Here is a 22,968-nt window from a genome sequence, read left to right on the forward strand (position 1 = left end):
AGTGACCCCCCCATATAGAAATCAAAGACATAGTCCTAGGTCAAAACATTTACCTGTCCGCACTAGAAATATTGATTTGATTTTTGCATATCAAAAGGCGCAATAAAGTGAGCTTACAAGGCAGACAGTGTTTTTGGGGTTAACGGGCAGTGGCAACTATATTCCCACCAATTTTTTTTTTCAACTGTTTTCAATAGTTAGTTCTTATCAATATAGACAAAATGTTCTCTATATTGATAAGTTGGAGTCAATTCGTTGCCCAGTTTCCACGGTCTTATAGGGGTTAACCTCATGATATTGACTGATTGCTGTCCAGAGTGATACTAAAAATCGAAAATGACATCTTTTAATATATATACTCGTACTTATAGCACAGCTATTGTTTGTGATTTGGATCAACTTCGTTCACTTCATGTGATTGCACAATAATGAAAAAAAGTAGAATATGACATACCTTCATCATGCAGCTGCTTGGCAGCACATTCTGCGCATTCCGCACATTCGGTACAGACAGTCTGCTGTTGCTGTTGCTGCGCCTGTTGTGGCTGTTGTGACTGCTGCTGGGGCTGCTGCTGTTGCTGCTGTTGCGGTTGTGTCTGTCCTGGAGGTCCTCCGCTACTGCCAGTCTGAGGGTTCTGAGTGCTGCCCGTTTGTTGTCCCTGCTGACCAGCAGCAGCTCGTGCGGCCAACATGGCCGCCCGCTGCTGCTGTAGCCGCTGGATAACTTGGAGCTGCTGAATATGTTGTGCACCGAAGACATGCCCACTGAGGGCGCCGCCGAGCGCATTGTCCAACAGCCCACTGCCGTCCTTATAACCCTCGGGAGGACTCAGCGTGGCCTGATCGACAAACTCTATGGGAGGAGCAAATTTGGGACTCTGAAAAGAGACGAGGAAAATGTTCGTCCATTAGAATGGTTATCTTGGAAATCGACAAATTAGTGTGCCTACGGAAGCGTGTACAGCTATATAGCACGTGTCCGGCACGAAATGGGCACAACTTCCTGTTCCCGACCCGAAGTGGCATCATCAATGTGACGCTACTATAGCTATCGTAATTGGGGTCGTGATTGTTGTCGAGAAATTAGACTATCATTTTCGATACTGTCGCGCTCACTCATGCGTTAATCGGTAGTTTAATTGAGCGTACCGAGAAAGTAAATTGCACTTTTCAAATTTGAATTGTGTTTTCTACATAATTTGTTTTTATATAGAGTGGAAGAAAAAATCTTTTCTGAGAGCAGCATCAAAGATAAATGTTTCGTTCAAACTGAAAGCATAACGTTCTGATGATGTGCTTAGGTCTAGACAAAATTTTGTTTGCTGTTCGGTATATAGCTTCCAATATAAGAGGGTCAAAATTAATGTAAATTGAAGAAGGAAAATCATCTTCTTGGCGCTGAGCGCAAATGAGATATTGCTTCCTTAAAAATCGAACTATTAATTTCATATTTACTTTCAGTTCGGGCTTGTTCCCATGATAATTAATTTTTGTCTAGTCGGTTTTGAGATTCGCTGAATAGAACTTGAAAATTATTATCTAATAACACAATGAAACTGCTGGGGTGGAAATAAAATCAGCGAAACAAATGTTATCTGGAAGTAACAGTGAGTTTTGAATGTTCTCTCCAATAACATTCACATTGGTGTGTGCCGCCATTTTACCATTCAAAAAACAGAAAACTTTCCGAGCAAAACCTGCCTTCTGCTCCAAAGAGAGGAGAGCCCCTGGATGAAAACTAAATCTTCAAAGCTCTTTTAAGTCCAGCGACACCGACTGCCAAATTTGCAAAGTTAAACGAAATTGATTCCACCCCTTTCTTCGTTTCCCAGTGGAGACCATTCGATATTTCGAGTATCGTGAGCAAAACAACATAAATTTCAACGAAAAACTTTCAAACACCAGAACCCAATTCAAACAGCATTTCGTTATTATTCTTGTTTCATGCAACCTTCGCAACGGTACAGGAAGGAAGCAGAACCGGATGGCGGCTGGCCGCAAAATAAGAACCACCGAAGACCGAAAGCAAGTGTTTTCGAGAATAGTTCATCCTACAACAACCCACTGCAGCTAGCAAATCAGCAAAGATAGGTGCAGTGTTGCCACATTTAACCCTCTACAGCCCAAGCCCGCCTTTAGACGGGCTTTGCGAATTCTCTTTCCAAATTATACAGACATTATTTTCAATGTTCATCCCCAGTAGAACGTCTTTAGAATATTCTCATCTATCACACATACACATTGTTTTTATGCTGGCAGCTTTCTGCTAGGAGTATTTTATGTTGAAAGTCGGAAATTCGAGATAAACGTGGAGTAGGTTTTTTCAGATAAATAAAAAAAACTTGGGCGGTAGAGGGTTAAATCTGTACCAGAGGGGTCAAACATATTTCTCATATGTACTTTTTTTCAAAAAATCTGTACCATCCAAAACATTCGTTGTAGAGAAAAAATATTACAACAAATGCTACACTTACATTTGCGAGTCATTCGTGTGTTTGATACATAGTTTTTTTGAATCTAGATTGCGTACTAGAATTTTTTAAAATTTTCGACGTTCGTGGTGGCATGATGTTTGACCAAATCCTTTGATCTCAAAATAGCGTTCATCGTATCGTTGCTAAGCCGATTTCAAAGCTTATTTTTGTTCAGAAAAAAATCGCTTGACAGTTGCCGAGGAGCGAGGCATAGTGAAAACGTTACGAACAAGGCATTGAAACGCCGAAGAGGCGAGCGAACCGTCAATTCTTTTTAGGCATCCAATTCGTGCCCACCAACCCTGCGCATGCTCGTTTTCAGAAATCGTATGTTATCTTTAGGCAACAGAATCAATCCTCCACATCTTGTACATTCTTATTGTAGAATCCTGGAAACGCTTCCAACACAACGTTAATGCTAGTCAGGTTTCTTTCGCTGTCCATTGACCTGATATTTTTTTCTGCTGCTACTCCAAGCAAAAATTCATGTCGCTTTTCAAATGATCTTCATATTTAATAGTATTCGACATCGTAAGATTCCTACGCAGATATTAGTGAGAATGATCAAATAAAAATATTTCAGCTCTTCATGTAGCATCGTGAATTCAGGTTTTTCAGCCTGGAACAAACGATCTGTTGATCTGGGGCAAAACATACGTTGCACCGTCCGAAGCGAATCCTTTCAGACGATCCTTGTGAGGAATTCCGTCATTAAGACACTGATCAATTATTATATTGTAAATGCTCTTATGATCAGCAGCACCACGCGTAACTGCGGCGTAAAAGCCGTCATTTACCTTAATGTTACTTTGTTCAAATGTAAGAATTGCCACACGTGGAAAAAATCTGTACCAATCTGTACCTTTTGACAAAAATCTGTACCCTGTACCGTACAAAATCTGTACCAAAAATAACGAAAAAATCTGTACCTTTCCAGATAAATCTGTACGTATGGCAACACTGGATAGATGTGTTGTGTGAATTCAGGGTTCTATTTAAATGTTTGCCAACATAGTTTCTCCACAGTTTGAGATGTGATTGCGATGGTTCTCAGATTTTCGTGAGAAGTGGTGTTTTGATGTTTATCGCAAAACATTTAACCCGTATTTTTTAATTTTTTTTTCATTAGGGTGACTTTTTCCATTTTAGGGTGGTCGTAAAATCCTTTTCACCATTTTTTTCAAAAATGACTTTTTTCAAAAATTCATAACTTTCGAACTCCTGGGCCGATTCAAATAATCAATATATCAAATTAAAGTCAATGAGCTAGTCTTCTCTAGTCTTGAAAAAAATATAACATTTGCGAAAAGAATGGGTTTGGTTTTCCTAATTATTGATTGTAATTGTTTTTTATAGTAGGGGAAAGTAGATTTTCTTGACCGTCGAATAACTTTGATAAATCATAGCAAAAAAACTAAAAAAACACCTCTCTGATTTTTGGATGTATTATGTAGAAAAATCGCAGCTTTCAAGAAAAAATATAAAAAATATGGCACCCTTAGTCCCGAGACCACGTAAACTATAAAAAACAAATACAATCAATAATTATGAGAACAATACTCATTTTTTTGCAAGTCTAATATTTTTTCAACAAATAGCCTTCAATTTGATATGTCAATCATTTGAATTGGTCCTGTAGTTCGAACGCTATGAATTTCTAAAAAAAAATATTTTTGGAAAAAAGAGAAAACATTGATTTTCCGGACTTAAAATGTAAATGGTCACCCTAATGAAAAAATTAAAAATACTTGTCCAGTGTTTGAATATCGATCAAAATCGCAAGTCATGCAAGTAACCTCTCACGAACATATTTCTCTATTTATTTCATCTGACTTGTGTTGTCATATTGAAAACAGATGGGGAAAAGCCAGAGTGGCGTAAAAACCCCATATCTTGACATTAAACATTGTAAAAAAAACATATAGACGAATAATGATGGTCAAAACATCGATAATCAATAAAAAAAATAGTAAAAAGTTGGCATAGTCCATCGTTGGAAGTGTCCGGCAATCACTCTCGATCATGTAGTCCTCGATGAATCCTACGACGAAAGGCTTCAGCAGATAGGTTGAAATCGAAGAATCCATAAAATGAATTGAATCGTGCTGACAGGAAGCGAATTGGGTCATGTAAACCGTAGTTTGCAAAACGGGGCCCAAGGTGAAGAAAACTTCTTGACCGGAGTACTCTCTCAGGAGCATAAATATTCAGTTCCGCGAGAACACCAGGACAATCTATTTCACCCAATAGCACTTTAGCTGTAAACATCGCCTGGCTAACCTTTCTTCTGGAATCAAGTGTTTCCAGTCCAAGTAACTGACATCGAGCTTCGTAGGGTGGGAGATTGATTGGATCATTCCACGGAAGATTACGCAGGGCATAACGGACGAATTTCTTTTGAATGGATTCAATCCTAGCAATCCATAATGTGTGATAAGGACACCAGACAACCACGTCGAATTCCAGAACTGATCGAACAAGCGTGCAGAACAATACTTTCAAACAGGTTGGATCGCGAAACTCATCGGAGATTTTGAACACGAATCCGAGTTGCTTATTAGCCCTGGTAATTATGTCCGAGTAATGCGACTTAAACGTTAAGGCAGAGTCAAGCGTAATTCCAAGATCACGTATTTTTCCCACACGTAGCAAAAGTTGAAAATCGATCATGTATGTAAACGTTATTGGCTTGAGTTTTCGGTGAAATGTTATAACGTTAAATTTTGAAACACTTAGTGTGTGATAATTTCTTGTGCACCACTCTACAAAACTGATTATCAGATGCTGTAGGTGTAAGCAATCAGCTGCGCTTCGAACTGTCAGGTACATTTTAACAACATCCGCATAGAATGATCGATTACCGGCTGGGAGGATCAATCCGATCTCGTTCATGAAGATGGAAAAAAGCAACGGTCCAAGGTTGCTACCTTGAGGTACTCCTGAGCTGTTGGTAAAATTCTCCGAAAAATCAGATCCAATTCTGTACACATATTTTTCGATTGGTAAGGTGAGACCTGAACCAACGAGTGAGTCTCGGAGATACACCAAGCTTCTCAAGTTTAGCAAGCAGTATGGTGTAATCAACCCTGTCAAAAGCAGCCTTGAGGTCGGTGTACACAACATCCACCTGCGCTCCAGCTTCCATGCTCCTAAGGCAGAATGAAACGAAGGGAGCAAGGGACAACCAAACATGACTGGATCATTCAGATACTTATATGAAAGACAGTAATCACTTGTGTTACACTAAATGATTAAACGAAGAGAGGAACGAAAACTGTTGATTGCATATCCGATCTGTACCAAACATCGCACATCATTTTCGAAGCCTGCATTCAAGTTTGAACCGCATATATAATCCCGTTTTAGTATTGCGAAAACATCTGCACAGACAAATATGATACATGAAAAACTATGTCATCATTCGGTCACCATTTGCGGAGAGCAGCGAATGGGAAAAGAGCTAAAACGAGAGAGTTTTTGTTTCTCACTGGAGCGGTGTTGCTAGTAACTATGCGGGATATATGAATACATATATTTCAAGGGAAGCAACGTTAAAAATGAAAAATATAATCTGACCACCCTTCTCTGAGCCTCTATCGAGCTAAACAAATATATAGGTTGCACTCTCTGAGACTTAAGAATCAGGATCTGCTACTTTAGTCGAATATGAATCATTCGCTTTGCGTAGTCCGTATGATCCTGCTTTTTCATGATGTATGGAGAGGTTCGACATGTATATGGCAAAGAAGAAAATAAACTTTCCGTAAATAAACCGTATATGACGGTTTCGGTGTGTTGGCTCGTATGTCATGAAGTGCGAACCGAAGCAGAGTTGTCTCGTTCTCTTTTGTGTCATGATTTGTAGCACGTAAAAGCAAAAGAATGCCACTGTGGGAAATGATTTCTGTAAGATCATATTTGCACGAACGAATTTTTCACTGAAAGGATCAATCGGCAAACACTGTCCGTGTCTAATATCCTGCAATAAAGAATAAAATTACCACTTTTCACGAACATCTGAGAACCACTGTACTGATTTCACACGGAATGGCATAACTGAATTGTTCACAGCGCATTCGAGCCTCTTCTATAAGTCAAACTGGTACAATAAATAATTTTATCAAATCGAAATTTAGTCAATTGTTGTTTGTTCAATTTTAAATTCTCAATTATTGTTCGAATACCTCAACGGAAATTAGTTACAATATTAATGATGCACGACAAAGTTCCTCTAGGAACATTAAGGCATTTCAAGACAAACAGAAGAGTGTTCAAATAGAAAATTGACGAGCAGTGACTGATCTTGCACTGTCTTGATGAAAGTATGCCCGCAGCACTGATGGCTTTTATTTCATATTTCCATGTCCATGTTCAATGTTTACTATATTCTTCTAAAGGTGCCCCAAAAGACTATCCAATTAAAAATAAGTGAGTTTTTGACATTCGAGCTGCTGTTTAATTTTCAACTCATACGCGTAGATTCATGATTTATTTTCTATTGCAACCTAACACGTTCTAGAACATTGTATTTTCTAATCATTTGTTTGTATCAATCGGCACTGAGATTTTATCAGATTTTCTAGGATCTAAGGAGAGCTAACCTTTCTCATGATAAAGGGGGACCCTACTCTGGAGGTTCGAAAAATAACGGGTTTTCTAAAATTTTTTAGATGTTGGAATTCAATTTGAGTGATGAGACATTTTGGTGATTGATCAAGGTATATTTACCAAATATATGTATTCCTTAAAGCTATCGATCTTCGTGTGTGATTGTCCTTATACCCTTAGTTTTTCCTTTTCCTTTTCCTTTGTGAGAGATCGGATCCCTTCTTAAGAATAAGATTAAATGTAATACATATTAGATATAAGATAGGTTTAGGAATTGAGTGTGATGAGTGTGATTGAGAGTGTGAGTGTGATCATTGTCAACATATCCTCATATCCCCTCCTTTTCCTGAAGAAAATATGTCACCCTTCTAAACTCGAGTCGACCGCGAGTAGTCGGTTTCCTATATTATTAACATTAGAATTAAGGAAAAATGTATATATACTAGTAACAATACAGTAAGGAGTTCGGCTCCTTTAAACCTATGTAACTGAGCCTGTAAAAATAAACGATTTAAATAAAAAAAAAAGTATATTTGAACAATTTTTTTTTGGATACCAATATATCGATTATTATGCTGTTGGGAGCTGGGCGCTTGAATGATCTCTCCAAAATAGTTCCTTGCTAGTGGTATGTTTTTCTCAGAATCTAGTAGACCGATCTGGCTGAAAATTTGTTTCAGTATGTAAAAATGAATTATCTAAATTGTTACGTAGCGGTTTTTGAAAATTCGAAAAATTGCTGAAATGACGGCCATTTGAATAAAAATTAGCTGTAATTTCAATGAATATCATGAAAAAAAATGATAAATTGAGATATCAAAAAACGTCTAGGGAACAATTTAGATAATTCAATTTTACATGCTGAAAAAAACAGCCACATAGGTCCACTAGATTATGAGATAAACACATCGCCACCTGAAAAAAACATGGTTTCGAGAAAAACGCGTTCAAATATTCATACAACAATGCTACTTTCCCTGAAATGGCCCCCTAGTTTTCCATTTCTGAAGGAAAACGCAAAAAAAATCGATTTTTCAACTTTTCAGAGTAGATTTTCCCCTCAATCAATTTTTGAAGAATTAATCAAAATTTTTGAAATAATTCTTCGGTAGAAAGTTCAGCTGAATATGTTTCAGTCATGATTCATTCTTCCCTTTCGAAATTAAACGACGAGCATGAGAACAATGAGTTGAAAAATCTATAATGATTTTCGCTTCACAATGCACAATGGTCCATGAGATGCATGTGGAAATTAGCATTTAGAGCTCAACAGTTATTCTCTAGACAAAAACTGTCTTAGACAAAGTTGTTACTCATGATAGAGCGCTCGTTTTTATGTTATCAAAAATAGGGTGACCAAAATTGTCGATGAAATAAAAAAATCCTCATATCCCCTCATTTCACATTTTGCGATGCAGAACATGTCTATCTTAATCCTGCTCAAAATTATTGATGGGTTTTCATCCAAAAACTCATGATTTAAATTTTAATTTACTCAAACACAAAAAATAACATAGTTTTGAAAATCACATATTATATAGAGTGGAATCTGTTCTTTCAAATTCCGTCAACAAACATTTTTTATGCTCGCCCCAGAAAGAATGACAAACAAATGAAAAGAGCGTGTTTTTTAAGAAGAAATATCAATAACTTTGAATAAAGTTGAGATATTGACAAGTTCTGCATCGAAAAATGTTTGTATTAGTAAGCTCTAAAAGTCTTTCGAAGGCAGTTTGCAAGTTAACAGTTGAAATATAAAAGTTAGAGCAGAAAAACAGTTTTTTAATGGTGACTCCAACGCAAATTGAAAAAAAAACGCTATACCGGTTATTTCAAGAAATAGAAAAAAAAAACTTTGTTCTACAAAGATGTTTTGAATAACTGGAACTATAACATTGTCGAACTATGTTTACCTCTATCTATAGAGATAAGAAAGTTAGATTTTTTATTTCATCGACAATTTTGGTCACCCTATTTTTGATAACATAAAAACGAGTACTCTATCATGAGTAACAATTTTGTCTAAGACAGTTTTTGTCTAGAGAATAAGTGTCAAGCTCTAAATGCTAATTTCCACTTAAATGCATCTCCTGGACCATTGTGCAATGACTGAACAAGAAGATAATTCCGTTAACGTGAATTCGATGAATGTGTGTGAGGACACACTGTCCGAGATATTTATTCCTCTCGCACCAAAAATTTACTTCTATGAGGACAGCTTTACAGACATTTGGCAGATTTTGTTTGAATGATACTGCATGGGCTGAAAAGTCCCGTGATTTTTAATGAAAACAATCGTTTTTTAGGCAAAGCTGTATTTATTCCCCAACATTGTTTCTTTCAAGGACAATACACTTGGTATAACGAGTTTCCAACATTTCGATTCCCTTTCTGTAGTACGAAACGTCTAAGTCTTCGAAATATGCCTCAGTGCCGCTCTGCAGACTGCCTGTCATATGAAATCCAGTACAAACTTCCAGAATTAGCCAATGTTATAGACGTCGTGCAATCCCATCAGGCCATCAGGGTAATGCCAAACATCATGTCTCTTTGAAAACAGGACAAATTATTTTTGACTCTGGCTGGGAGGTGCTATCCAATCAGCTAAACAAACCGAATATTGCATCTTCAGCTAATCATAGGATCAGGTCCCTGCAAAGGTCTCTCAAAGAAAAAAAAAAACTTCGATTTTATCGACAGCATAACAAATACCTGGAACGGTTTTCAACGAGAAATCAAACATATCCTGGAAGGATGGCACGAACTTTCTGGACAATAGCACGAACTTTCTGGACAATACAATATAAACTATCCTGATTTCTATTTTCATTCTAGTTGATTTTTGAAAACTATATAGTTGGCAACTCTGGTCATAGGCTTTATTTTTCTTTCTGCTTTATAACTATAACGGTAACGAATCCAGTTGGCAAACACACCTCCACGAGCGATTATTTGTTTTTGTCAATCCCCGCTATTATTTTAACAACTCATAACAATGGTAACAATGGTAACTCGTCCAATGGTAACCATTTCGATCTACATTTGGCAACGCAGAACAACTAACAATGTGTGCGTGTGCCCGTATACACAAGCGCCAGCATGAAACGCCATGAAAAACGACACTCTCTATCATTTCATCGAGTTCCACCTTGTGTTACGAACCAAATCGCACCACGATTTCATTTGCAACATGAGGCACTGTCGAGCCTCCAAACAGATGTTGACAGCTCGCTGGCAGATTCAAGAGTGATTCATTGAAATTGAAAATTCTGGTTTTACGTTCAGACCGTGTGAGAAAGAGGCCATCGGGCGGGCCTTCAATTATAATATTCTCTCTCTTCACAGCGTCCTAAGAACGAACGAAGATGCATTTGATTCGCAGTGGTATATTTCGATTGTACTTGGCTGCTGTATTAGTTTGAACTCTTCGATAATTCGTATGTGAATTGGAAATCAGTTCGCCGTAAGTTGTAAACAAAACAAGTGATACTGACTGGCTTGCTCGCTATTCTTTACACGGTTGAAGGATATCTGAATGCCTTGCGTTTTTTCTTCTTCTTTTTCGGTTTTAAGAGAGTTTAAACTTTGCAGTTCATTCGCTTGTAAATGAATCACGCGCTCATGGCAACTAATTATGTTCCCCTTTCCTAGTCTTAGTGTAGCGAGATGAATGCAAAAGAAGCGAGGGTAACGATGCAAACATTTTCCTTCTTCAGTACGGTGTGCGGACTGCAACAATAATAAAATCAATGTCCTGTTATCACTGAACATAATGCACTGCTATTTTGAAATAGCTTCCATTCCATTCGTTCTTGTTTCGAGCTCTGTGTGTGTGATATCAGCATTAGGAATGAATGTTCTCCGCTCACTAGCTGAGCTGAGTCTGTGATTTTAAACCGCGAATGGCTTATTTATTCCAAATAAGTTGAAAACGGGCAAAACCGAATGTATTAGTTGCCGACCGGACATTAGAAAAAAAACCAATGAATTTTAATTAACACAAGATAAATTACATCAGAATAACTCATTAACATAATTCAGAAGTTTGATTGCTGAAATGCATTACTGAAATTAAAAATTAAATTAATAAAAATTAACTCATAAAAAGTTCCAATAGTTCACGCAAGCTTCGCGTTTGATTCTGTTTTGTCTCTTTGGTTTCGTTGAAAATGTTGAAAGCGACTGTCGAAAGATTCGGCGCCAATTATTTTATATAAGGTACACCGGGACAAGTTGCAACTATTTTTTGAAAGTTCAACTCGAAAGTTATCATAAAACAACACTGAATCACTAAATTGAAATCTGTTTGCAGCGTATACAAGGTATAACAGATGACTTTTGATAAAAGAAATAGGGATTCACACTGGATGTTTCGAAAAATATCAATTTTGAAAATGTTTAGTTTTCATATTCCTTTCTTCAACTTGTCCGTAGACCGGGGTAAGTCCCGGTTTTAATGCACGGTTTTGCCTCTCGAACTATCTACAATTGAATAATGATACACTAAATTGAAGTCATAGTCATAGGAATAGTTTGATACACACAAAATATACACTACGTACTAGGAATTTATATACGAATCAATAACATCGAGAATACTATTTTAGACGCTTTCATTTTAGTGTAGAGCCACTCAAAACGGTTACTAACTTTATGGGATCATTCAAATATTGAAATGTTACGTAACGCACTCCGAAAGGGAAGAGGGGATATCTTGTTGAAACTTATTTAGAAATAAATCCAAATAAATCCAAACATTTTTATGCAAATGACCATTCGTTACAGGTTATGTAGAAAACAGGAAGTCTAAAATAGTAAAAAAAATGCCTTACGTAATATTTGAACGACCCATATTTGCAAAATTAACAAATTCTACTTGTATCATATCTGCGCATTTGTAATTATGTAGAACATACTGAGGAATGAAATATGAGTGATCCTTATTTTTTAAATTTATCATCATTCATTCGTACAGCAATCACCGACAAATAACGTCCGGCATCTGCAGCAAAGATAAAAAAAATAGTGGATTTTCATTGGTTCCAACTTATTCCAGGGTTGAAAAAAACATGGGGTGAGTTTAAATGCTCAGAGCTATACGGAAAAAGATATTTCAGTTTAGTTTCCAAAACCACTACACTTGATTATCCCTATTTGATTACTTGACGTGCGATTCTGGCGGTATTTTTGAAACGCTTTGAAGACGCTCTCATGCGAGGTAAGTTCGGTTTTCTGTGTACAGTATCGTCCTTGTTCGTATCCTTTTTTATGCAGTTATAAGCGAAAATACCTCGGATGTACAGAAGAGGCTAGAACTTGTAACTTTCGTCATTTTATCAAATGGTTTCAGAAGCCTAACGCACTGCTTTATAAAGTTGTGTCGTTAAATAAGTGAGTGTGTAGCCGCCTATGATAGTTTTATTTGTAGGGAGTGTACCCTCTCTCAGATTATCATCACTGAAAACAATGTTTGTTAATCTTGAATGAAAATAATTGAATGATGTTCTTTGCTTTTTAAATTCGTAGTAATTACTCTTACTCTACTATAAATAAAATTATTTCAATATATCCACAAAAATTTTAAAATAGAAAATCCTCGTCAGAAAAAAATCTGTTCGAGATATTTTTTTGTTGAAATGTGTTCATTCCCACCTAAAATGTAATCATTTATTTACTTCATGCACACATGCAGTTTTTCGTCAACAAAGACCGGATATTCGGCCATCCGATCTCGAAGCTTGCTGGATGTCTGGTATCACTAGTTATAAACATTCAATTCATTTCATGAAACATTACCTGTTTTCTGATTTGGCACCCTTGCTGAAAAACGCAGTTCTACGTCAAAAGAACGGGTCTAAAATGTTTCGTTTGGAAACGGGTATACAAAATTTAGGCAAAACCGGAGCATTTTTTTCACTAGATCATTTTTTCTTGGAATTGTTGTATAAAAAAATTACCCTAGAGTTGACACCATTTCGTACGCAATTTATGGCTGATTTTGGATCGTTTTTAACAATCGATTGGTAGAATCTGTGGCTACATGGTCGGCTGATAGTATTAGAATAAGGGCTTAAGGGCCCAAAATCGAAACGTTCAGTTTTGAGCCGAAACATGCTAAAAAAATCTTCAAAAGAAGACAAGACAAAAAATTGTTGTAATGAATGATAAATCGGATGATTGAACGAATGGAAGACAAAACGCCATTCGAGTTCAGTCTGCCAGTGTCAACAGTTTTTATTGGAAGTGTCCAATAAACAAATATTGAGGCAGATACAGTTCATTAATTTCCATTGATATTATTTGGATGTATAGAAGGTATAAAAATCAAGGAAAATTAGAATCGTTCAAGAAAATCAGTCAAAAAAGTGTCAATATATCGGAAACGATGTCAACAATTCTGAATAATTTAATCCGAACACTTTTTTCATTATATTCATTATCGTTCCAAAACCATACAATCTTTTGCATGTTGAATTAATACTAGAACTACCGACAGTTCTTATATACCTTTTTCTACCAAACCCATCATTTTGACCAGTGTGATATTTAGTTGTCAAAATGTAAAAATTTCAAAGGAAATAAACTATATTTGGAAAAAGTCATAACATTAACAGAAAATATTCAATAAAATTTCAAGATAAATTAATGTGAACAAATGATACAATCGGTCATTTTAATCGGGTGGTAGTTCTAGTGTTAATGTGAGTGATAGTTACTACTGTATCAACTTAGTGTAGTGTCAAGCACTATACCTAGCTGTTGACAAAAAAATAGCAAAATCAAAATAAATATTTGCACATTCAGAAGATGACGGACGAACCATCAAAGTAAATTTCTTATTGGAGGAGTTGCATAAGAGTGTCCGGAATTGGAATCAAAAATGTACGAAATTCAAATCATGAATAAAAAAGTGCCCGGATTCAAAATCGCGGCACAATGGAGAAATTTACAAATTTTGAACAAATATATCATGATTTTGTGGAATTCTGTGATTCATAACTTTCATGAAAGCTCCATCGATAGTAACGGTAATTTTTCATGCTATGATATGTCAATATTTTTTTAACAGTTGAGGTTATCATCGTAAGTGTTTAAGTGTTCGGATTTCGATGCATTACGATACTGTTGGTATCACTGCTCACGACAGATACTCCTGATATAAAACTGTGCCTCAAATATTTACTCCTGGAAACAAAATGCAAAAAAAATTTTTTTTGGTTCTCAAGATGTCGCGATAAGACCCTAGAATACCTGAGTTGGTGTCGAGGTTGTTCGATAAGAATCTGAATGGAGAAGTATGGTTGTTTGAGATACAAAAAAAAACTAAAAATTCAAAAAAAATATTTCAAACTAAAACACACGAAAAATAATCAAAATTTTCGCCGAAAAAATTATCAAGAAATCAAAAAATTAAATTTCTTTAAATATATACACGGCGAAACTCGCAAAGAACAGTTGTTCATTCCACACAAATTCAGAATGGTGCTCCCAATGGATGAAAAATAAAAAACACAGGTCCGAAATATTTGAGCAAGGAATAAATTTGCTTGCAAATTTGCAAAATCGGAGTCTGTTTAATGTAATATGTTAATGTAATCGTAAACTCTTCGAGAAAAGAATAAAAATCGCTACATTTGGAGCGATTTCAATATATCCCACAGTGGATGAACCGTGCTACTCCCTGAACTAACATAAACACTTACAAGTTGACCTCCCAGCAATTACCAAGTAAACCTAATAAACCAACCACCAACCAGTATCGTGGGTATCAGATAAGCAACCAGTTTCTTGGGAGAGACGTTCTTGTCAACAACGATTTCTACATACAGCCAAGGATACCCCACTTCCCCACTCCATCCAATCGATTATAATAGCCATCGGCTCTGATCTTCCGCCTCTATCGCATCCACAACCCTTGCTGATAATAATGGGTTTGATGCTGGAACAGAAGCACTAAGCTAATGCGTAGCGATGTTTTGATTTAGAAGGTACTTGGAAGGGACTCGTTGCTATATGCCTATGTATATGAACGTATATAAGATTCAGTCCTTCCTGCAGCAAGCAAAGTCTCGCGAAAGGTCGGCTCCGTTGGAAACGTAAACTAGAGGCAACACGCAAAGCCAGATCCTTGAGCTATATGTTAATCACTCTCCTAGGGTGGGGATGTTCATTTTTCCTAATTTCATTAGCTTCCATACAACACCCATCATCAACCAAGGGCCACTGGAAACGTTACAGAGGCAGGATTATGTTTTCTCCACTAACCCTGAACCTTAAGAGTCTGCTTCCTCTCATGTTGACGGAAACAGCAATTTACGCTTGTAGATGCTGGTATAGCGCTCCGAGGACACAGTTTAGTGCACTACGATCCAGTGCAAAGCAAAATACGTTACATCATCAATCGTTGGGAAAATTCAAGCAGAAAACATGCGAAGGTGGGGCTACCTAGCCCTTCGTAGGGCAAGGCTGCCACATGGAAGATCGTACGAAATGGAAGACGCCGCGGCGCGCCGTCCTCATTGCTGGCAGCATTTAATGGAACAGGAACGTAATGCGGAAGTATGCTGTCTTCCTGCTTTTCATCGTAGTGGAATTAAATAGTGATTGAAAAACGGGACAATGTACTGAAGAAAATAATTTTATAGCGACAGAAATAATATGAATACTGGTACTTTGTTTTCAATCAAATTTCAACCAGAAGTAACAATGTAACGTGAACTTTTCTTGGAGAATGTAGAAAAAATTTAAATTTCATGTGAGATTTACGATTTAACGAAGAGTTCAATTATCGCTTCGGATGAATGGGTAAATTAATAACACACATCTAGAATTTTTTCCTTCATTGCTTAGGATAGTGTCTACAAGGAAAGGATTATAAATTAAGACTGAAATTTTCTCTGCAGTCACAGCCAATATTTAAAAGAAATTGTCTTCGGAAAATAAATGTGGAAAATCATCTGTTTAATAATCACACTTCATAAATGAGTACCAGAAATATTCACTTTATTGACACTAATTGAAAAAGTTTTCTCTTATCTACGAAACTTAAACTATCATAGATACCTCTCTGGTATCGATGAATATATTCGATGGCTTTTATAGAGCAACTTTAACTGCTGCATTACATTTGTGTCAATGAAGTGTTCCACTTGCATTGCTCCAAAAGTTGTTGCACTGGAGAAAGAAAACAACTCAAAAGTTGAAAAATGATAGTAATGTTGTACTTCACTTTTATGTTAGTGTGCCAAAATAAAAGAAAAAGTAAACGCTTATGAAGTCTGTTTACCCAGAACTGTATGCGAATAACATACCCAACAACAAAGAAATAAAAACACCACCAGCAACTAGAAAGCGTCAGTCAAATGAGAAAACTTTGTTGAATCCAATCTTCGGTGAGAAAGAATATCGTGACAGTCTGCCTCAATTTTTCCACTTAGCCCCACGAAAATTCGTAATTAAAGCAGTTTCCTCGAACCCCAAAGGCTCATGCCAGTCGTCGGCGTAAATCTTTTCCACGGCACTGCTCTTTTGCTGTTGTGACGCTGATATTAATTACGAACTTGGTACAGCACCACACCGTGAGAAACTTCCACGGAGAAAAAAAAGAGAAATAATCCAACTGCGAATTTCTTACTGATATCTTGGAAGAACGTTTTCGCCCTCAAAGTGGTTACAAACCATCGCACAAATTCTGACTAGAGGCGAAAATAAAGTCGTTCGTCGTTCCGCCAGCAGACCGTATTATCTGTCATGTTTTCGCGTTAATTTTGCATTCTCCGGAGAAGGCATGAAAAGCCTTCGTCGAACTTTCATGCCGCACGTTTGCAAAAATTTCACTCCCTGTTGGCTTGGAATAATGTTTGCCACTTTTGACGGACATCGCTTACATTGCGGGCTAAAGTTGTCCGAAGCGATTTCCATTTGCGAGAATATACTTCAATTAAAACTTTGTAAGATATCAATATAGGAAGTTTTCTGAATTTCGTTTCACTGACTGAATGGAAATTAAAATTATCTTATTTTTCTAATCTATTTACAAATTCATTTGGATTTCATCTGATCGTATAACCACACCCACGATGCCACCCGGAAAGTTGTCTTTGTGCTACCGATGAACCGTGGCGTTGAGACAAACCGTGTGATTTTCCCATTCATTGGATTCAACGATGTCTCATTGTTATCAACAGCCAGAAGCCACTCCACGACCGTCTGTCTGTCTAAAGCTCTCTGCAACTTCAGAAGCAATAAGCTTGAAAAATGAATAAGCAATTGACGTTATTGACTTTTTCCTTCGAACGATAATGGGTGATTGTTCGGTAAAGAATGACATAAATATGCAGTTTATTGTTTCTGTTGGATGATGTTGACAATTTTGATGAACTGAAAATGGAAAAAATGGGATTCCAAAAGTAGCATTAATTAAAAATCTCGAAGATGGCTGTGTTTTCGGAAAAGATTTTATTTAGATTATGCTGAAGGAAAAAAGAAAACAAGCAGGGCAGATTAAAATAGTCAAAACGAACTATTAATTGGAGAACCCTGATTGAATTTTCCGGTCGATGTGTGTGGGCGTTTGTTTTTGACTTCTCGTAATTTGTGTTTTACTTCGAGGGGATGTGGTTCCGTTCCTGAATTGCTCATTTTTGGACATTCGGACTATAGAAATTAATTCCATACGCTTCTAGCCTAAAAATTACAAATTGCATTTTTAGTGAACTGAAGTGTAATGCATAGATCATTTGGAAATGGAATAAATTCAAATGTGATTTAAATGACTGATTAACTACAGAAAACGGAAAAAATATTGATTAAAACATAGGGAAAAAATAAGGAAAAAAAATATAACAAATATAATTAAATTATAAAATATAATAAATTATTCATTCAGTGAAGAGTATTCCGTTTTTTTTAATGAATTGAACTCTACCATTCCCATAGTAGCACAACCTTGGTGTAATGACAGTTAGCTTAATCTTTTATTGGATCGTCAGGGGAATTGTTGGAAGGAAAATCCAGCTTTCGAAACGCTCAGTTTTGTATAATATCGATTTCTAAATTTGATTATAACCAAAAATTTCGAGTTATTTACAAACTACAAATCAAATCTTTCTCCAAACAATATAGTTTTCCGCAAACTCATCTACAAAAATATAAATTTAAATTTGACAAGAACTTTGTCCCGAGAAGATACATGTTTGTCCCGGGATTTTTTGTACCCTTTACATTCGTTGTAGATACATCATTTAAATTTTGTTAGCATCTGACAGAACAGCCCTAAGATCTGAACCAGCTAGTTTTTTTTCTGTTTGAAGATCCGGTTGAGTTGTTGGATAATCTTCAAGTGTAGCTCACAATAAACTGCCTCACTTTGACGCTTGGTTTGCACTCTGTGGACAGACGTACTCGCATCGTATGGCGAATAATGGGAAAAATCCGCATTTTCGTCGGTTCGTGCGGACCTGTGAACTCCGATGAACTTTGCAAATGAGCGTGCACTTTTTTTTATGCAAGACTTTCCGGAAGACTCGACACCACGTCGTTTCAGAATTATGAAAAAAATAACAATCACTATTCGTTGACAAGAATACTTTATTCAACGTTGTAATAGTTTACATTTTTTCTGAACGAATTTTAGAGTTTAGTTTTTCACGAATGTATACGGATTTTCTATGAACAAAAAATATTATTAGCGTGGAAATATAAAAGGATCTCCTTCAAGGGAAATTAATTCCGACCGCAAGGGGATAAACTATTGTTCTTCCTAAGTTGTTCAATGATATTCCAATAACTTTATCACACGTCATATTAAAAGTTAAAAGGTTTGCTATCTGTTTTCAGAATAATGGTTTTTATTTCTATAAAAATTGTGAATGTATGTGCTAATGTATGAAAATTGACTCAAACTCATACTCGTACGGAGGTTGAATCTCAACTCGATTTCAAAGGCGTTGATCAATTTCAGAATTCAATGATTAGTATGGTATCCCTTGTTTATTGCAACTATTTTAGCTATCTTTAGTCATTATCTACGAGTTTTTTGGTGTGTTCGGAAGGAATATTCATACATTTTTGCATCAAGTGGTTTTTGAAATCGTTGTTTTTTAGAAACTTGATCGTTTCTTACTTTCCTAAGAAATAAAAATGGAAGGCCAAATCTGTTCGTAAGCGGAAAACCTGAAGAAGCGATGGTCCGAGTTTAGCCTTCTTTATTTTTTTTGTATTCGTCTCATCCCGTAGATCAATATAGCGGAGAGAAAATTCCGAAAATTTCCGGAAAACTCTGAAGGAAGGTAGGAAAATTCGGAAAATTGAATACCCATATGTTCGAAAATTACATCATGATATGCTTTGTTATTCAATTCGATATTTGCGCTCGCGAAATTGATCTTTGTTCGAGAGTGGGAATGGATTTTCATAACGAATTCCTATATCCTCTATCTATCTATATAAATAAAAATGGAAAGCCAAATGTGCTTCTAAGTGCAGAATCCGAAGAGGAATGGTCCGATTTGAGTCGTCTTTATTTTGTTGTATTTGTCTTGGTCCATAGATCAACATAGTGGATAGAAAAATCGGAAAATTTTCGGAAAATTCGGTAAATATATTAATTTTAGCCTCATCGCCCGATGGTGTCAGTATCGCAAGAGAGATTACTTAACATGTAGTACATTCTCGTAAACGGCTACTGTCAAAATTTCAGCCGAATCGGACTCGTAGTTTTGTTTTGAAGTATGTGGAAGCGGCGTGTCCGCGGGTGTTAGAAAAATGGAAAAATGGAAATCCCGCCGTCGCCACGGCCAAATTGTTCGAATTGCACTACGAACTGCTGCCAGATCCACCGTATTCTACAGATTTGGCTCCGTTCGACTTTTTTTTGTTTGAAAACTTGAAAAAGTCACTCGCCAGGCAGAAATTTGAGTCGAATGAGGAGGTCATCGCCGCCACGGAGGCCTATTTTGCAGACCTTGAGAAAACGTATTTTTCAGATGGATTAAAGAAGTCGGAGCTACGCTGGGTCAAGTGAATCGAGCTAAAAGGAGATTTTCCAAAACTTTTGTTTTTTTTTGTAGGCTTAATACTTATCGGACTGCCCTTGTATATGTAGACTTTGGCTAATGTTAGTTTTTTTTTCTTTCTCCTGCGTCGTTCTAGTGTTGTTTCATATGGTGGATCCCTTCAAAATAACTTTAATGTTCCACTGGGATTTCACATGTTTTGTTTTGTTCGTTTGTAGTTATATACTCCACTTTTTTCTTATATTTGTTGTCTGTCAGCAAGAGTCCATTAGCAGAGGGCTCTCTATTCGAGATTTCTTTCCGTCTACTGCGCCGATATGGAACAAAAGTGAAAGGTACCATTACGAAATTACTTATCTAAGCCTCAATACAATCATTTTCCAAACTAGAGGAAACGCATGGTCGGTAGCTGTTTAATGTGAACGCATTGTAAAGGTTACCATCAGTGTCGTTGATTTCATGTTTCGTTTGTCAACGTATTGTGAGATCATATAATGTTTATAATTGTTGTTCTGGGCGTGGGTTAACTAGCGTTTTCGGTGTAATTTTGATGCCCTCTATCTGAAATAACGGGTGACAACTAAAATTTTGAAATTTCTTTCTCATGCTATTAAAAAAAAGACAAACATACTTGAAGGCATTCTAATTCATTGAAATTAAAGCCCATTTTTGAAAAAAAATATTAGTGAACATTTGAAAACGGTCCAGAATCCCCGAAGATTCTGTCTGATGTCGGAACAGGAGCGTTGTACGGCCTTCATGTCAACTTAGTGAATGCATCTCTTGGTTCTACCAATCAACTGTTTGCAATTCAGCCATTCCATGCCGAAGTGGTTATCAAATTTTTGTGCAAAGTTGTAGTTTTGTTCCTTATCGAAAAATATTAGACCCGTTTTTTTATTTCTTCATTAGGGTGCCAAATTCCATTTTGGGGCCCGAATTTTTTTTTCTTTTTTTCAAAATGACTTTTTTTTACATATTCATATCTTCTGAACTAGTGGACCGACACAGATGATCAACATTTCAAATTGAAGCCTATTAGCTTTTTAAAAAAATGTACGCAGAGGTTACAGAAAAAATGTTTTTTTTTCATTTCATTTTCGGTTCGGTTTCGGTTGGGCGACACTGAGGCAAAGGTTTTTGGGTACAAATGGCAACGAATGAGCATTCTTGAACGATTGTTTTTTTTATGTAATGGGATGACGTATACTTTTGGCTAGTCTTCCACTACCCTGCTTGCGAGTAGTTGTTCCAAGCCGCAGCATTTTCGCTTTTTAAATGTTATACCGTATACTTTTGGCCAAGAATTCTGTGCAGTTCACTGAGCTCGTTTGTTGTTGAGCATAGGGGCATCGAAAAAATTCCAAAAATTTAGTTGCCACCCGTTAGCATATAACAACGAATCACCGAAACTTACACAGTGAGAAAGGTTTTCTTCTCGTAAGCGTCATCCAGTGTGTTTTTTGTGCAATTTCGCCGATTTAAGTCAACCACGGAGAGCAACTACGAAGTGTACAGTCTACCCAAGCTCAAGCTTAAGCCACCCGTTTGCATCTAACAAGTATTATAGATGGCACAGTAATTTAGTTCAACTTTGACAACTGTCCAAAAATGAGAACCGCTACAAAAGTTATCGAGTGAAATTTCAGAAATAAATTGAATTTTCATATCGTGAGAGTTTGACACCAAACAGCAGATGTTTCAATGGTGGGAAGAAGCAGATTATCAACCACAATTCAATGCGGTTCAGCGCAACCCACGAAGCAGTGCGTCTCTGTCATCCATTCATTTAAAATCTGAAACAGTGATGGGATGAACACAAAATTATTCTTTGAATTATGGAAGCTAAATTCAACTCAGAACCCTTGATAAACATGACGACCACTACATACGATACGGTACCCAAAAAGAAAACCCGATGGGAGGATAAGTTAGTGTTATGGATTTAAATATCAAATGTGTTTATCTTCTCACTTCATTATCTATTGCGTTGCAAAGCATCATAATGCTTCCAATGAAACGAGGAAAAAGGACCCTTCCCCATATCAGGATTGATTACACTCTGCTGATAATTGATGTGCTGTCATTAGATGCGGTTGATGCTAGTGTGAAAATTACATTCCATGGGGTAGATCAATACATGCCAGATTCTTTGAATAGGAGCGCCTTCTTGAATGGAATGTAAGGAAAACAACTTGAAGTAGATCATCAGTTTTATGAAAAGAAGCGAGAGGAAAAAATATACGTTGACGGCGAACACAGTTCTGTTCCCTGGAGATTACGTCTGTGGTGTGGGTGGGAGCGAATATTTCCTTTCATCGTGGTGAACTTCCGTCGGGCGGAGGAGATTTTTCATCGTCGCGGATTCGCACACTTGTCGGATTGATGGGCTGAGAAGGCTGCCCGAAAGGGTGCTTGAAACGAATTGAGAGCCTCATCATCATCATCTTTGCCGGGATCGGAGTCATCACCGGTTCGGATGTGGCTCTCGTGGCAGGTTTTTGATCAATTTCGAAAGCAATGAATGAGTCATGGTCAGCAGACGCTCATAAGCGTGGGATTAAACGAACTGTAAAAACATTTGAATGCGCGTTCGATGTTCGAATCATAAACATATTTTCATATAAATCTTAAGTGCATCGTATGTCAGTGATCTTGAAGATAGATACAACATGAATTTGACAACCAAACAACATCAAAATTGATCGATGTCATTTTCCAATTTAGCTTAACACTTGGTATAAATAGCAGGTTCATGTCTATTCAGATGATTATCTTAAATCTATTCCGCTCCTTGATAGAAATTCGCCTCGTTCGTGATATCAAACGATTTATAGTACGTATATGTCAAACGCCGACAAAGCTGCCAG

At 36.8% G+C, this 22,968-nt stretch overlaps 1 protein-coding gene across 4 annotated transcripts in view; it reads right to left on the bottom strand.

Moving 5' to 3' along the window:
• Positions 1-22,968, bottom strand: part of LOC129774670 (uncharacterized) — a 269,049-nt gene that overhangs the window by 125,685 nt on the left and 120,396 nt on the right. For all 4 annotated transcript variants that reach the window (XM_055778505.1, XM_055778506.1, XM_055778504.1 and 1 more), the window contains one exon: positions 455-878. In XM_055778505.1, the coding sequence (XP_055634480.1) occupies positions 455-878 (424 nt within the window). The remainder of the gene's footprint in view (positions 1-454; positions 879-22,968) is intronic.

This window comes from Toxorhynchites rutilus, chromosome 3 (assembly GCF_029784135.1).
Source record: "Toxorhynchites rutilus septentrionalis strain SRP chromosome 3, ASM2978413v1, whole genome shotgun sequence".
Lineage (NCBI taxonomy): Eukaryota > Metazoa > Arthropoda > Insecta > Diptera > Culicidae > Toxorhynchites > Toxorhynchites rutilus.